This window comes from Elephas maximus, chromosome 19 (genome assembly GCF_024166365.1).
Source record: "Elephas maximus indicus isolate mEleMax1 chromosome 19, mEleMax1 primary haplotype, whole genome shotgun sequence".
Taxonomy (NCBI): Eukaryota; Metazoa; Chordata; class Mammalia; order Proboscidea; family Elephantidae; genus Elephas; species Elephas maximus.
In genome coordinates, this window is record NC_064837.1 from 34,392,480 (window position 1) to 34,408,384 (window position 15,905).

The following is a 15,905-nucleotide window of genomic DNA, read 5'->3' on the forward strand; positions in this document are numbered from 1 at the left end:
GGACAGAAGGAGTCACAGGTACCAAGCAAGTCCAAACCCACTAAGCTTTACTTCTCACTACTGCAATGGACTCCTAAGCTCTCTACATTTCTCTTCTTGTCGCCTTCAATTCATCCTTCACACATGAGCAAGACTGAATGGCTTAAAAATCACATTACTTCCTTACTTAAAACTGTAGACTAACTCACTATTGCATTCATATGAAATCCAAGCTTATTTCCATGGCCTGCAAAACCCTACACAACTTGTGTCCTGCCTATTTTCCTACCTCGTCTCATACCACTGTATCCCATGTTCACTGTGCTCTAGCAACATTAGCTTTCTTTCTTTATAACACTTATTACACTGTGCTTATCCTTTCATCTCTATTTATTTATTTTTCTCTCTTAGGAATATATGCCTGTTAAGAACATATGTCTGTCTTGTCTCCTACTGTTTTTTCCAGAACCAAGTGTATGGACTAGGGCACAGATGTTTGTTCACTCACTGGATGAATGAACAGATAAGGCAATCGATTTCACAGCAAAATGATCTTACCATGGAAAGAAAATCAGCGCTAGAAGACATCATTAAACATCAAAAGAATGATTGGTTTCAATGCCCAGATTGTTTCATGGTTTCCATAATGTTAAACTGTTAATAGTAATACAAAAGGGTTGAGAGAATGGTCAACAAGAATGCCCCATTTGGTTAAGAATCTCATATACAATGTAAAACAGTCAAAAAATGAAATATTTATTTATTGAGTCTTCATTAATAGTGAGCAAACAATAATGAAGTACATAGCTACATAAAGACATGCTTTCAAAAGAGGATCAGGAAATAATTGTTAGCAACTGCTCAGCAGGCCACATGACGATTATGATCATAATCACAATGATGGTTAACTACATGCCAGACACTATTCTAATGCTTTACTTTTATCTATTCATTTACTCCTGACTTCACTATCTAGGGGAGCCCTGGTGGTCTAGTGGTCAAGAGCTACAGTTGCTAACCAAAAAGTTGGCAGTCTGAATCCACCAGCTGCTCCTTGGAAACCTTATGGGGCAGTTCTGCTCTGTCCTATAGGGTTGCTGTGAGTTGACGGGAACAGTTTCATTGTCTAGGAGGAAACTGAGATCCGAGGAGGTTACGTAACTAATTCACTTAAGGGTCATACAGTAGCAAAGCTAGAATTTAAAACAAGGCAGTCTAGCTTTGTAGGCCTGCCTCTTAACACTACTGTCCTAGTCCCCTTCCAGATAACCTATAAAAACCAAATTTATTATTAAAGAACCCAAGAACAAGGGGTAAATGTACCATTACAAAGATTAAGCATTTCTGGAATACCGACAAACTCTTTAGCAATTATAGGTTGGCCAACTGTGACAGTACTACTCAAAGGGTTGCCCTTGCTTAATTTAAGGAAGCTGTGTTACCTTTTGCCTGACACAGTAAAGTATCTTCTGTTCAAAATCCCAAAACCTTCTGTGGATCAAGGAGCATAACAGTTTTAAATGATCTACCCAATATAAAAAATAAGTAAACAAATCAGGACAAAGAATTTAGGTTTGCGTAATACTTAAGTTCAGCAAACTCTATACAAATTTTCCAGACAAAATAAGGAGTTTCTTGAGACAATATGCTCTTTAAAAGTTTATCCTCTAAAATATGTGCAAATCTTCATTAAACTAGATAATCAACTAACAACAAGTTACCACTCCAATTCATGCAGTTTGTTTCTTAGGTTTATCAGGATTCTCTAATCTAGAGTTCAATTCCAAGTTTTGTGAAATCAGTGGAATCAAAAAGGGTCCCCAAAATGTCAGACAATTATGTCCCCTACAGTGGCTATTTACCCAGAAAGAAATCACTAGGGATATTACCCCATAGATGATAGGCAATTAACATAACAAAATATAAAAATCACTAACGGCTTGGGTAAAAAAGAATTAAGCTGGAACGAAGAAATTAATGTATCTTCTTCCTATTCATTAGCAACAAAATTCATTGAGTAGAAATGTGTGTTAAAAAGATCCTGTCTTTTCCACTTGCAAGAAAGAAGACACCTTGATACTTGAGAGTTATGAAGCATGAACTCGAAATAACTGTTCGGAAAACTGTAACTAATTTTCTTTCCTTATTCCATTTCACTGCAAATCTTGCCACGTACAGTGTTTGTCTTCTTAGAATTTCCTATATTAAACCAACTAAAAAGAAAAAAATACATGTGTGTCATATAAATCCCTTTAATACATTTTCACGCAAACCAGGAAACATTATCAAACCATACTAAGGTGCCTGGACACAATCTTAGCAGAACAGAAAGAACACTTGGACCTTAGTTCCAGTTCAAGTTCTGGCACTACCTAAGCCATATGATCTTAGGCAAGCCAATTACTGATGGATTCTGGCCCAGATTTTCTCCTCTGTTAAATAAGAAGAATCTGACCATATATTCACAAAGCTTCCTTCAAATACTAAATATTGGTTTCAGCGGGATTCAGTGAAATGATAAGGTTTCTTATTTACTAGTAATAAGTAGGGAGTTCAGGTGGCACAGCGATAAAGAGCTTGGCTGCTAACCAAAAGGTCAGGAGTTTGAATCCACTAGCCGCTCCCTGGAAACCCTATGGGGCAGTTCTACTCTGTCCTATAAGGTCACTATAAATGGTTAACTCACATGGCTGTTAACCAAAAGGTTGGCAGTTTGAGCCCACCTGTAGGTACCTTATAAGAAAGTCCTGTGGATCTCCTTCTGAAAAATCAGCCATTGCAAAACCTACAGTGCACAATTCTACTCTGATATACATGGGGCTACCATGAGTCAAAACTGACCCAATGGCAACTGGTTGGAAGGACTAAAAACTTCAGCTTGCTGTACACTTGGAAATTCTCACCTGGCAATACATGATAACCAAGAAAGATAAGATTTAAACTCCCAAATGCAAAACTGTACTCATCTTCTAGTCATCTACTTATTAACCAAGGTGACTAATTCAATGGATCGCAGATCCTTGGCTAGCTTTTACAGTGTTGTGAAGTAGGACAAAGATCACCTCAGAAAAGCGCGCAATAATATTTTCAGATAAATAAAGGAATACACTTTATATAAAACAAAATTTTGAATATAAAGTAACAGTACTCTGCACTGACATACTACTAGCTCTCAGAGTAAAATGACAGTATCTCTGTATTTTCATTTACATAGTGATTTCACATTTATTATTTTACTTGACTTAACCATTGTGACAATCCCATGATGTAAGGTGAGCAGGTACTTTTATCAACAGAACCCAGACCAGCTCAGAATGTCAGGTAACCTGTCGGCCATCACTCAGTAAGTGTTGGAGACCAAACTTGAATTCGGGTCTTCTGATACAAAGTTTACTAATCTTTGTGATCCTAAGCAGCAGCAATTCAAGCAAAAGGCAGGCAGAAATTGGAAAAGTGCAAGATATTTGATAATTAGTATCTGAACAACTGAGTTGAACAAAAACAATATAAAACCAGGTTTGGCAGTGGGGTGCAGTAAATTACCTAAAATGGCCCTGCTAGCCATAATTTTTGTAACTCCCACCAAATGACTGAGTGGGACTAGGTAAATGAGGTGCTTGTAGTCCACCAAGAGGACTGAGTACCCTGCTAATAACGTAAATAAGGTGCATGGCACCCCTATGATGATGGGATCATGCAAATAAGGTGTATGGAACCCTAACGAGGGACTGGTCAGTTTTGCTATCCCACTAGGCTTAAAATAAGCCATCTCAGAGGTGGGATCTCACCACCACCACAAAAGAAAAGCCAAGAGTGAAGCAAGTCCTTTGGACCTGGAATCCCTGCACTGAGAAGACCCTAGAACCGGAGACTGAGAGAGTGAGCTCTAACACCAAAGAAGGTGGCAGAGAAACAGTGGCAGCAGACCAGCAGGTGGAAGCCCACAGAGTGAGAAAGCTGAGTGCCTTCAGGCAGGAGATTTGTTGTCAGAGTAGGGTACCTCCAGGTGCTTCATGTAGCTAGGTTTGCTGACCCACAGAGCTAGGGCTGAGCACCTTTGGCCCCAGCCTTCCTGGTGGAATGGAGTACCTCTGAGCACTTATCAGCAGAACTGAAAGAGCTTTGAAACACTTGGCCAAGCAGGGCAGAGGCCGAGGGCCAGAGAGAGGCTGAGAAGAGGCTGTTCTGATTGAAGAACTGTATTCTGAGCATTCCTGAACCTTAACTGTAACCTTTTACTTCCTTAATAAACCCTATAACCGAATGGTCTGTGAGTTCTGTGTGGCCACTGCAATGAATTACCGAACTCTGCAGAGAAGCAGGGAATGCTGTGGGAGGGATGGTTGGTGTGAGAAGCAGTGAAGATGGCGGGGAGGGGAGGCAAGTGTGAGCTCCACCTCATAGGAATCAGCCTTGGGCTGCTGATCTTGATTCTCCTTTCCCCCTGTGAAGTTAGAGGAGGTTAGATGCCACCATGCCATTTTTATAGGCAGTTATAAAATCAGTAAGCAAATTTATTAGACAGTAACATCTAACTTTTGTAATTACACATCTCAAAAATCTTGTCAAAGACAAGCGTAAAAAATTTTCTAACTCAGAAATAAGAACACCATGCAAATTAAACAACAAATTGATTAAACTAGCTATAGGCAAGCTGCTAAAAGGCATTAAACCACTTATGGAAGCATTTCAGAAACCTGAATATACATGTATTTTCTTCTGGAATGTGAGTCACAGGAATTAAGTTGTATTAATCAACTGTATTCAAGTAGGATATATCCCTCAAAAGAAAAAAAAAAAAAGCCTTGATGTCTTAAAACAATTTCAACAAAGAAGTAAATATGAAAGACGTCTACTTTAGAGTCATTTCATATATATTTTACATTTGTCTGTGTACCACCATCCTTCTTCCAAGGGTCAATAAAAGCAATCTAGAATGCATAAAATACTTCCTAGTAAATAACAGTTTCTCCCTACCATCTTCTATGCTAAGAATACCAAAACCCACTGCCCTGAAGTCGATTCCGACTCATAGCGATCCTATAGAACAAAGCAGAACTGCCCCATAGAGTTTCCAAGGAGCGCCTGGCGGATTTGAACTGCCAACCTCTTGGTTAGCAGCCGTAGCCTTTTACCACTACGCCACCAGGGTTTCCAAAAAAACACAATTAAAATCAAGTGCTAATGACAATACAAGTAACAGATACTAGCAGCTAGAATATTCAATTCTGTATCCTTATAAAACTAGAAATACAACTTTCTCCAAATGACCAGTGCAGTGTTTACAAAATACGTGACAAGTCCCAAAGAAAAACTGAAAGACAATACTGTTACAATATGGAGCCAAGACAGGTCAACAGTGCCAGAGGCTATATATTAGGAGATTTTTGCATGAAGTTGCAGGAAATGAAAAGATAATTGTGTAAAATCTACTGGAGGTCACAAGTAATTGCGGCCGTGTGACACAGGACCACATATGGCTTCTTGGAATTTTAGAGATTAAGTCGATCTTCATGTTTTACTGCAAATATCTCCACTGCAATGAAATACAGGGATCAGGGGTTTGAAAAAGGCAGAGAACTATTCTTCCCGAAAGCAGTGGGAAATCCGATTCGAGCAGGTCCTCTGCAAAGGCTCTACAGAGCGAAGGCCCCATTCCTCCGCCACTTGGGATGGTACTTGCACGCCTGAGTTTTGCTTAGGAGCGGATGCATTTAGCATCACGCGCTAGTGCGTGGGTGGGGGGGAGAACTCAAACCGACAGATCCTCAGAAAAAGCTCGGTCATCAACGGGGAAGACCTTCTCCATTTACTCCCAGGTCTCGCATACTCCGGGAGGGATGGGAGGTGGGTTCTCTACCGAAGCCTAGAACGGTTTCCCAGTCTAACGAACGGTCGGAAGTCAAATGTCTGGGTTCAATGTCTCGGCGGCCAACCGTGGGGAGGTGTCCCAGATAACCTAGCTACGGCCAGGCTGAGACATAGAGTCAGCAGCTCCCGAAAATACCGCTGAAGTCGAAATCACGGACGCCCCAGACCTGCACCGTTTAAGTTTAAGAGCTCCAGAAGAAGTCCGGCTCTGAGGACAGTCTCAGGCTTCATTCCTTATTCCCAGCGCTCGTTTACCTACCCGCTCAGACTCCGGCTTCTCCGGATCTCAGGATCCTGGAAGCGACTCCTGACCGATTCTCACACCCGCCGCTGGGCTCCGGCCAAGCGGAACTCACTTGCGTCACTTCCGGTCCAGTTCCCCCCCGGGAGACCTCCTCGGTAGGAGAAACGTTCCTCCCTCCTTTCGGCAATCTCCGCCGATCCTCGCGGGATTTCAGTTCCGCGCTCAGGTCGAGCCCTGTGGGCGGGGCGAGAAGAAAAAAATGATTGTTCTCCTCGCGTTTCCTGCTCCGGAAGTGATTATCACGGAAACCCGGAAGAAGTAGCTTGCGCGAAGGACGTGTGTTCGCTCCCAGAAGTAAAGAAAGGAAAGGTGCGAGTGAGAAGGACGAGCAATAATCTAGGTAAATCGACTTCTCAGAGGGCGAAAGGGAGGGATATCCCTCTTCACTCTGTTTCCACTTGGAACCTTTGTTGCCGCCTCATTCCATACTCCCCCTCTTCTCCTTTGGCAAATCTGTTTCCCGCCCAGTGACCGCTGAAGCCCTCTCATTCTGTTTTGTCAGCCGTTTTTTGAAGAGGACCAAACTGTTGGTGGAGAGGAGGTCCCAGAATTTCCAGTTCCCTGGCAGCGTTTCCATTTAGGCAGCGTCTTTGCGCTCCTGCTAATGTGGGAAAATATCGGACAGGCCTCAGTCTGCTGAATATTTATTAACTACGGCGTTTCAATCTCTAGAGCCCTGCGGGGAATGAAAAGGTTTTTAAGAATATGGTTTAAAATTTTAACCTCATGTGTTACACAGACATATTTTCTAGAGAGGTATTTAACACTATGCCCCAACCACTGTACTAGACACTGGGAATAAGTTACAGTGTTTATAAATAAGCGTTAAAACAACTCTAAAGAGGAGATAATTAAGCCTGACGGGGGGGATGGCAAAGACTTCAAAAGACAGGTTTCATTTGAAGTAGGGCTTTACGGGTGAATAGGATTTGTTTAAGTGGAGAACAGAAAATTTCTGGGAGCAATTGCTGCTTGAAAGGACATAAGCCTAGTAATTTGGTGTGGCTGAACGATACAGTATGTAGTGGGAGAGGAGGTTAGAAGAATGAGATAGGTTACAACCAAATTGTGTGGCACTTTGAATTCGTGCAGAGGGATTTGTATTTTATTCTTTAGGCGTTTAGCCGGTGATTTTTGAGCAGGGAAAGTACATGATCAGATCTTTGTTTTAGAAATTGTAATGGGCAGATGAACTAGGGCAAGAGTGACACAAAAGTGGAAAAAATAGAGCTAGGTCAGGTAATTGTGGAGGCTTTTGGCGAGAGATAATTAGGGCACTAGTAGACGTAGGGAGCCCTGGTGGCACAGTGGTTCAGAGCTTGGCCGCTAACCAAAAGGTAGGCAGTTCAAATCCACTAGCCGCTCCTTGGAAACTGTGGGGCAGCTCTACTCTGTCCTGTAGGGTCGCTATGAGTTGCTATGGTTTAGGGAAGTAACAGGTGACAGTTCAGGTTCAGCAATGCTCGGGATACAGTTCTTCCATCAGGACAACCCCTTCTCAGCTGTGCTTGTGAGGCACGCTGCTCTCTGGCCCTCTGCCTCTGCCCTGTGCAGGCAAATGTTAAAAAGCTCTTGTGGGTCTGCCAGTAAGTGCTCACAGGCACTCTTAAGCCTCAGCCCAAAGGCACTCAGCTTTCTCCATGGGCCAGGAAGTCTACTACACTGTCTTCCTGCCTGTGTTTCTCTGTCACCACTTCCTGCCATCTTCAGTGTTGTATGGCTGTGTGTCTCCTGCTTCCAGGAGCTTCTCAGCACAGGGATCCCAGGTCCAAAGGACATGGTCTGCTCTTGGCTCTGTTTTCTTGGTGGTGGTGGGACCCTCTCTTTACTTTGGAATTGGCTCTCTTTTAAGCCCAGTGGGATGGCAAAACTGACCGATCCCTTTGGTGGGCCACAATTACCTTAGTTGCACAGTCCCACGCACCTTGTAACTTGTGGGAGTTACAAGACCACGGCGAGAAAGGCCACACAAAAGCTAGCCATCACACCACAGCATGAGAGAGAGCACAGCAAGTACCTGGGGACAATGGAAATCGTGTGGTGCCAGGACCTCTCCGAGACCTTGCCTGATGGTCTCTACCTTGTATTCTTCCTGGTTAGAATAAATGGGTAACTGTAAGTACAGCTAGTCTCTGTGAGTTATGTTAATCATTCTAGCAAATTATTGAATCCACTGGGGGCAGTGAGAGCTAGCAGAGATGCTGGTGTTTGCCTATTTAGCATGGGCTGGAAGGACAGAAAGGAGCCCTGATAGCACGATGGTTAAAGCACTCAGCTGCTAATCGAAAAGTTGGCAGTTTAAACCCACCAGCTGTTCCATGGGAGAAAGATATGGCAGGTTGCTATGAGTCGGAATCGACTCACCAGCAATGGGTTTGGGGTTTTTTTGGGGGAGGGGGGGTGGTGGGGAAGGGGAGGAGAGTCCTAAATTGTGGAGACCCAGCTGTGGGTGATTAGGGTCAGAGAAAGTGCCACATGGTGGCTGGTGTCAGAATGATGAAGTGGGAAAGTTGGGATATGAATTATCTTTACATTTTTGAAGTTAGCCTTATGTCAGCTATTCACACGGAGACCTTCCCTGGCCTCCTAAACTGGGTTAAAGCCGATTCTAATAGCATCTCTTCATAACATTCACCAATCTTGTAATCATTTGTCTGCTCCACTCATGTGTGAACCCGTCTTGTTTACCACTTTACATTCCCAGCTGAGCAAGGTGTATGCCTGGCACATAAGTAGGTAGCCAGCAAACTTCTGTTTTGTTGATTTTAACTTCTCTTGGCCTCAACTTTTCCACTTTTGATATGGAATAACTCTAACTTCTGACTGTTAAATAGATCAGATCACACAGTACATGTGAAAGTATTGTTGAAGCCTTGAACAATGAACACATAGTTTTATTATAATAAAATGAAGAAAATTCAGAATAAGATTGAGCTACTTCCAAACCGTTACTAGAATGTAAGCTCCATGAGAGAAGGAACTCTGGTTTGTTCACTGCTTTATCCTCTAGAGCCTAACACAGGGCCTGGCTCAGAGTAGATAGTCAGTATTCGTGGAAGGAAGGTGGCAATATATCATAAAAATAAAAGAATTAAGAAAGTAGATGAGCTTAGTGACACACTTCTAACCACACTCCAGATACCTCTTCCTTAGCTACACGCTGGACTTTGTATCACATTGTAATACTCCATCTGCAAAATCAAAGCCTCACGCCTCTCTCTAACCACAGCCATCTGCCTTTCCAGCTTACTCTTCTTTACTAGCATGTGGATGTCTTCTGTCATCTTCCTGTCCTTAAATCACTCTCTAAGAATATAGATGTCGTGGTCTGTCACTTCAGACATTCTTGCCCTCGTCCTAAATTCTTTGCCCCATGTGTCCTGGTTGCTTACTCCTGGTGAAACGCCAGCCTGGATGAGTCCAACTGTCCATTGAAATAGGTGGAGAGGATGAAGGATGAATTTGGATTCAGGTCAGTTTATATGTTTGGAGGCAGAAATTAGGTAGTTTCAGTCTTCTGGCTTCTATTTCTCTGTGAAGTATGAAGCCATCTGTCTTCGTTTCCTAGTGCTGCTGTAACTCAAATATCACAGGAATTTATTTTCTCAGAGATCTGCAGACTAAAAGTCCAAATCAGGGTCACAGCCATGGCAGTTCCTTCCCAGGTGTTCCTTGGTGATCCTTACATGGCTTCTCCCCCAAAATGTGTTTGCTTCGGTGTCTAATCTGTTTTTTTTTTTTTTTTTTTAATAACTCAGAATCAATTAGGTTTAGGGCACAGCTTACACTGGTAAGGCCTCACTAATGTCACCAAGAAAACCCTATTCCCAAACAGTTACATCCACAGATATTAACAAAAAAACCAAAACCCATTGCTGTCAAGTCAATTCCAACTCAATAACCCCTATAGGACAGAGTAGAACTGCTCCACAGGGTTTCCAAGGAGCAGCTGGTAGATTCGACTGCCAGCCTTTTTGGTCATCTCTTAACCACTGCACCACTAGGGCTCCTCCACAGGTATAGGGGTTAGGATTCCAGCTCATATTTTTGGGGGACAGAAGTACGCAATTCAATCCATAATACCATCGCCTTTCTTTGTGCCTGTACTCAGGCTGCTAAGTATTGCTGGAGAAATCAACAACTTCTCAGTATTATACCACTATAAAATCATTATTAATTCTAAACATGTCTTCAACATTCCTCTGCAATCCTGCTGTATTTTGCCACAACTATCAGTCTTCCTTTTCTCTCTTCCAACTTCTGCACAACCTCTCTGTCTGAGGAATAACTTCTTGCCTCCAAATCCACAGACCTATCTGCATCTAAAACTCCTTCTGTCACATTGAGAAAGGTGCCCTGTCTCCTTTTTAAGACCACATTCCCTCTTAAGGGCTTTAGATCCCCTCCCTCTTACTACCTGGCATTGGAATTACCTACCTTTCCTCTGGCGCCCTTCCGTGGACATTTAATTATACTCAGCATTTAAATATACTTATGTTTGCATCTTAAAGAGAAAAAAAAAACTTTCCTAATCTCCATGTCCCCTTAAAATCTTTCGCTTTTTTTTCCCCTGCTCTCTTGAATTATCTATTTCTTGATTCCACTTCAACTAGCTTCTGTCCCACCAAAGACAATAACCCTTTTTTTGCTAAAACTAGTGGACAAAGTGTATTTGACAAATTGCTATTGACCACATCCTTCTGGAAATATGTTCCTCACCATATTCTCCTGGCCTTCTTCCTTTTTTGTCTGTAGAAGTTGGGCATTTAAGAAGGTAGCAATGATAACACTTCCAGCTCCAGAAAGCATTGAAACATGAGAAAGGGAAATGTGAAATACTACAAAATGCAGAGGGTTTTCAGTAGGTGTTTCAGGAAATGTCTGAAAGGTAAAGGATTCTGTTGGATTCCAGGGAAATGAAAAAATTGTGGGCTTTATAACATTAAGTACCAGTTTCAGGGAAATTAGTTTTGTTCTGGCCATCACAGGTTTGAGTTTGAAATTGCAAGGTTGTCTACTGCACCTTTGCCTTACATCCAGCCTCTAAAAGCAAGATATAAGTATAGCATTATAATGTCTTAAATTTATAATTTGGAGACATCATGAGTATTGTATTTATAGACCTTATAGACATTGTTTTATTTTCTTTTTCATCAGAGATTAAACATAGCCCATTGTTCTCTACCAGTTAACCATTTGCTGTTATTGACTCATGGCATTCCGATTCATGGCGACCCCACGTGTGTCAGAATAGAACTGTGCTCCGTAGGGTTTCAGTGGCTGATTTTTCAGAAGTAGATCTCCAGGCTTTTATTCTGAGGCCCCGCTGGGTGGACTCGAGCTGGAAACCTTTCCACTGGGTTAGTGGCAGCACTCTAACCTGCGCAGGGAATCCTTTCTGACAATTACAGAAGGCCTATTGGCCGAGCTTATCTCATTTACTGTCCTTTACTTCCCAATCCTGCTTTGAGATCTGAAGACAGTCATGATTTATATGCATATCTATTTCCAAAGGCATTGTTTTTTCTGCTGTATTAGAGTCATAATACACTAGAGCAGTGGTTCTCAACCCTGTCAGACCCAACATGTACTTTTTATAACAAATCATTTGTAATGAATGTAAAATATTACACCTGCTTTGGTAATCAGCCCGGCAATTCCTCAAACAATTAAACCTAGAGTTACCATATGATCCAGCAAATCCACTCCTAGGTACATACACAAGAGAGATGAAAACATATCCACACAAAATCTTGTGCACAAATATTCTTAGCAGCATTGTTCGTAATAGCCAAAATAGTAGAAACAACCCAAATGTCCATTAGCTAATGGGTAAACAAAATCTACATATCCTTACGATGGAATGTTATTCGGCCATAAAATTAAATACTGATATATGCTGTAACATGGATGAACCTTAAAAACATGTTGAGTGAAAGAAGCCAGACACAAACATATTGTATGATTCCATTTATGTGACATGTCCAGGATAGGCAGACTCATTGAGACAAAATGTAGACGAGTGGTTGTCAGAGGCTAGGAGGAGGTGGTTCTGGTGGTTAACCGGTAAGGGGTACTGGTTTTCTTTTGGGGTGATGAGAATGTTCTAGAATTACATAATGGTAATAGTTACACAGCCTTGTAAATGTACTAAAAACCATTGATTTGTACAGCTTAAAAGGATGGATTTTATGGTGTATGCATTAGATCTGAATTAAAAGTTTGTAACATCCCTTATATTATCCTGAAATGAAAATATCGCTAATACTGTATAATTTACCTACTATATAATTTCAATATAATGTCCTAATTTTGACATAAAGGAGAATAAAATGAAAATATGCTAAAATATACATTTGCTGGGCTGACATGGATGGCTATGCAGGGCGCCAGGTGCATGGACTATAATGTGGTGGCCCTGAGTGTGTCAATATATAAATGCTTGGGCACTATTCCACTAGAAGATGCCTGAAACTGGCAGTTGCTTATACCTATGTATAGAACATTATGAATCCAACTGTCTCAAATGTAGACCAGTAGAGGTATTTTATTGGTGACTCATATTGTGAACAGCTTTGCTAGGGTAATAGGATTTTCTGAAATACAGGTATTTTACCCTGATTTATGATAGGGTTCCATTCCAGTGACTCTCATCAGTTCTGATGTAAGTCGAATACCTCTTTTTTTTTTTTTTTTTTTAAGTTTTCATTATTATTCCCTTTTATTATCAGTATCTTTATAAATCTGACCTTCGTCTTTGGGGTTGGCATGAGAATGGTAACATCAGCAAATTACGCCTTGCAACATGTGTATAGTACATATTACTAACTATAAGATGTGCACACATAAAAAAGGACGGTTGTAAACGTGGTTCGTCATTACTTGAATACGTTCTAAGTTGGGGATTACCTGTAATGAAGGATAAAGGTTGATCTTCCCTTCTTTTATATGTTAGTTACATTTCTGGAAAATTCAGTGTATATTAAAACCATGCAAAAAATTATTTGTGTTCATATGTAAAATGGAGTTGGGGGTCTAGTCTCGGGTAGTAATAGTTTTTCACCTACAGTACCATCTAACGGAACAACGCTTCATCATGCAGGACTTTTAGCATCCCTTGCCCAGTAAATGCCAGTAGCCTACCTCACCCTAGTCTCATTATTGTGACAACCGGCAGCTACTCTGAGGGGTTGGTATAATCCCAGTTGAGAACCACTGTACAATGAAGACACAGTTACATAAGCACTGTATTGCAGACAAGGGGTGAGTTACTCTTGATTCCTTTAGATCCTTTAAGCATCTTGATAAAACACATTTCCTTTCTCCACAAAGACTTAGGGAAGACTCAGGAATCCAAGAACTGTAGAATTTGCTCATATTAAAATACAAAATGACCTAGACTGCTTCACCTGTATGCTTGAATCTTTTATAGTACCCGGGGGGAAAAACAGCGTCCATGCATGCAACATACAAGATCCATTTTGCTTATTTTGTGGGCGACCTCATATAGTTTTAAAGTTTTGCTTGCTGGTTATATACTGTCATAGTTTATCTGACAAGCCTAAAATTTTTCACTGCTAGATAGTTATAACATTTTTCTTTCCTTTAAGATGCTCTCCAAACTCTTGGTTATGGATTACTTGGCTCATCCTGGTGCACTCAGCTTGGCTGTCGGAATTGCTTGTGGCATGTGCCTGGGCTGGGGCCTCCGTGTACGCTTTGGAATGATCCCCAAAAGCTCAGTGAATGAGACAGACAGAGAGACCGGGACTGAAGCCAGCATTTTAGGAGAGAGCGGAGAATACAAAATGATTCTTGTGGTTCGAAATGACTTAAAGATGGGAAAAGGGAAAGTGGCTGCCCAGTGCTCTCATGCTGCTGTTTCTGCCTACAAGCAAATTCAGAGAAGAAACCCTGAGTTGCTCAAAGAGTGGGAATATTGTGGCCAGCCCAAAGTGGTGGTCAAAGCCCCTGATGAAGAAACCCTGGTTGAATTATTGACCCATGCCAAAATGCTGGGATTGACTGTAAGTTTAATCCAAGATGCTGGACGTACTCAGATTGCACCAGGCTCTCGGACTGTCCTAGGAATTGGGCCGGGACCAGCAGACCTAATTGACAAAGTCACTGGTCACCTTAAACTTTACTAAGTGGAATTTTGTATGATGATGCTGGTCCCACCACAAGTCACATTCTAACAATGTATGCTGACTTTTTTCCCCCAAATTCAATATTCTTGAGATGAAAATAAAATCCGTTCCCATGTTTTCTGTTATGTGCTTGTACAGTTATCATCTTGGGCTAAAAAAAAAAATTGTTAAATGGTCCTGATAGTTGGAGTGATAGGTACTGAAGCCACAAATATTTGAGAGACAAACAGGTCAGGATAAATCTAGGTTATGAGTGGGAAAACATTTTCCTATGTCATGGTTGGATACTTGATGCCAGTAACTCTTCTTCCTTAAAACTGGTGCTGTTCCCCTCAGAGGATCAGTGGTTCAAGGCTATTCCCACTGGATTCAAACTGCAAAGTTTGTTTCCTTCCTTCCACTTTGGATGACTGATAGCCTCCTTTATTAATAGATCATGGTATAGCCACCCACGATGGGAGTCTTGAGGATTAGGATTGAGGTTTTATACCCATGGTATAACGTACCTATGCAGTGCTTCATGTTCCTTTGATGCACACTGGCCAAATGTTCTAAGTATAACTTATAAAAATTCCTTTACTTTTTTTCCTCCTAATATTGAAGGCATTTAAACTTGTGAAACGACTTTTAAGCAACTTGCAGGTGTTGATGGACCCATGTAGGAACTTAGGGTAAAGTTAATAGAGTTTGTCATCCCAACACTCCAATTGTTCTTTACCCAGAACGTAAGGAACTAATAATTCAGTTATTTAAGGGTACCTTTTTTTCAGTTTTGATCTTTATAACTTAACACGTAATTCCAGGTACCCAGGATACGAAGCAAAAGGTCCAAGCTCCCAAAAGCCACATAACGTCATGATTTTTTTCTTGGTGGAGGCCATTTTCCCTGAAAACCTTTGAGGCAATCCTGACAATTTCGAAATTCAGTATGTCCCTAAGAACTATACTGGTGCTAGGGAGAATTTTGGTAACAGGCCAATAGTAGCTGGCTTTAACTCCCAATGGCTTAATATTAGCCAGAAGTTAACTTTAATATAAGCAGCAAGACAGCACAAATTTAAGGTCTAAGATCAATAGTGAACTATGTGGGCAGACTTAAAAACAGTTTTTTTTGTTGTTGAGAATACACAGCAGAACATACACCAATTCAACAATTTCTGCATGTACAGTTCAGTGACATTGATTTCATTCAAGTCACCCTCCTTTTCCAAATTTTTCCTCCACCATTAACATAAACTCACCGCCCCCTAAGATTCCTTTCTATCAAGTTGCTGTTGTCAACTTGATCCCATATAGATAGATCTTAGAAGAGCACAATGCTCCAGGCAGACGTTCTTTACTGGTGCAAGCTAAACTATGGTTTGGTTTGAAGACGTCGGGATATTTTTGTTTTAAGGTTTAAAGATTATCTCAGGACAATAGCCTCAGGGGTTCATACACCTTCTGTGGCTCCAGAAAATCTGAATTACATGAGAGTTTGAAATTCTGTATTTTCCCCCATTTGATGAAGATTCTTCTGTAGAATCTTTGATCAAAATACTTGGTAATGATAGCCTGGCACCAACCATCCCAGTTCTTCTGGTCTCATGGCAAAAAAGACA

The 15,905-nt window shown here is 41.3% G+C and overlaps 2 protein-coding genes across 2 annotated transcripts in view; one reads left to right on the top strand and one right to left on the bottom strand.

Moving 5' to 3' along the window:
* VMP1 (vacuole membrane protein 1) overlaps positions 1–6,268 on the bottom strand; it is a 121,635-nt gene extending 115,367 nt beyond the window's left edge. The window contains exon 1 of the mRNA XM_049861577.1: positions 6,110–6,268. The gene's annotated coding sequence lies outside the window, so the exon portion shown is untranslated. The remainder of the gene's footprint in view (positions 1–6,109) is intronic.
* Positions 6,269–6,405: 137 nt separating this feature from the next.
* On the top strand, positions 6,406–15,390 carry PTRH2 (peptidyl-tRNA hydrolase 2). The gene is made up of 2 exons (XM_049858846.1): positions 6,406–6,494; positions 13,765–15,390. The coding sequence occupies exon 2, from the start codon at positions 13,765–13,767 to the stop codon at positions 14,302–14,304; it is 540 nt and encodes a 179-aa protein (XP_049714803.1). The 5' UTR covers positions 6,406–6,494; the 3' UTR covers positions 14,305–15,390.
* Positions 15,391–15,905: the final 515 nt, after the last annotated feature.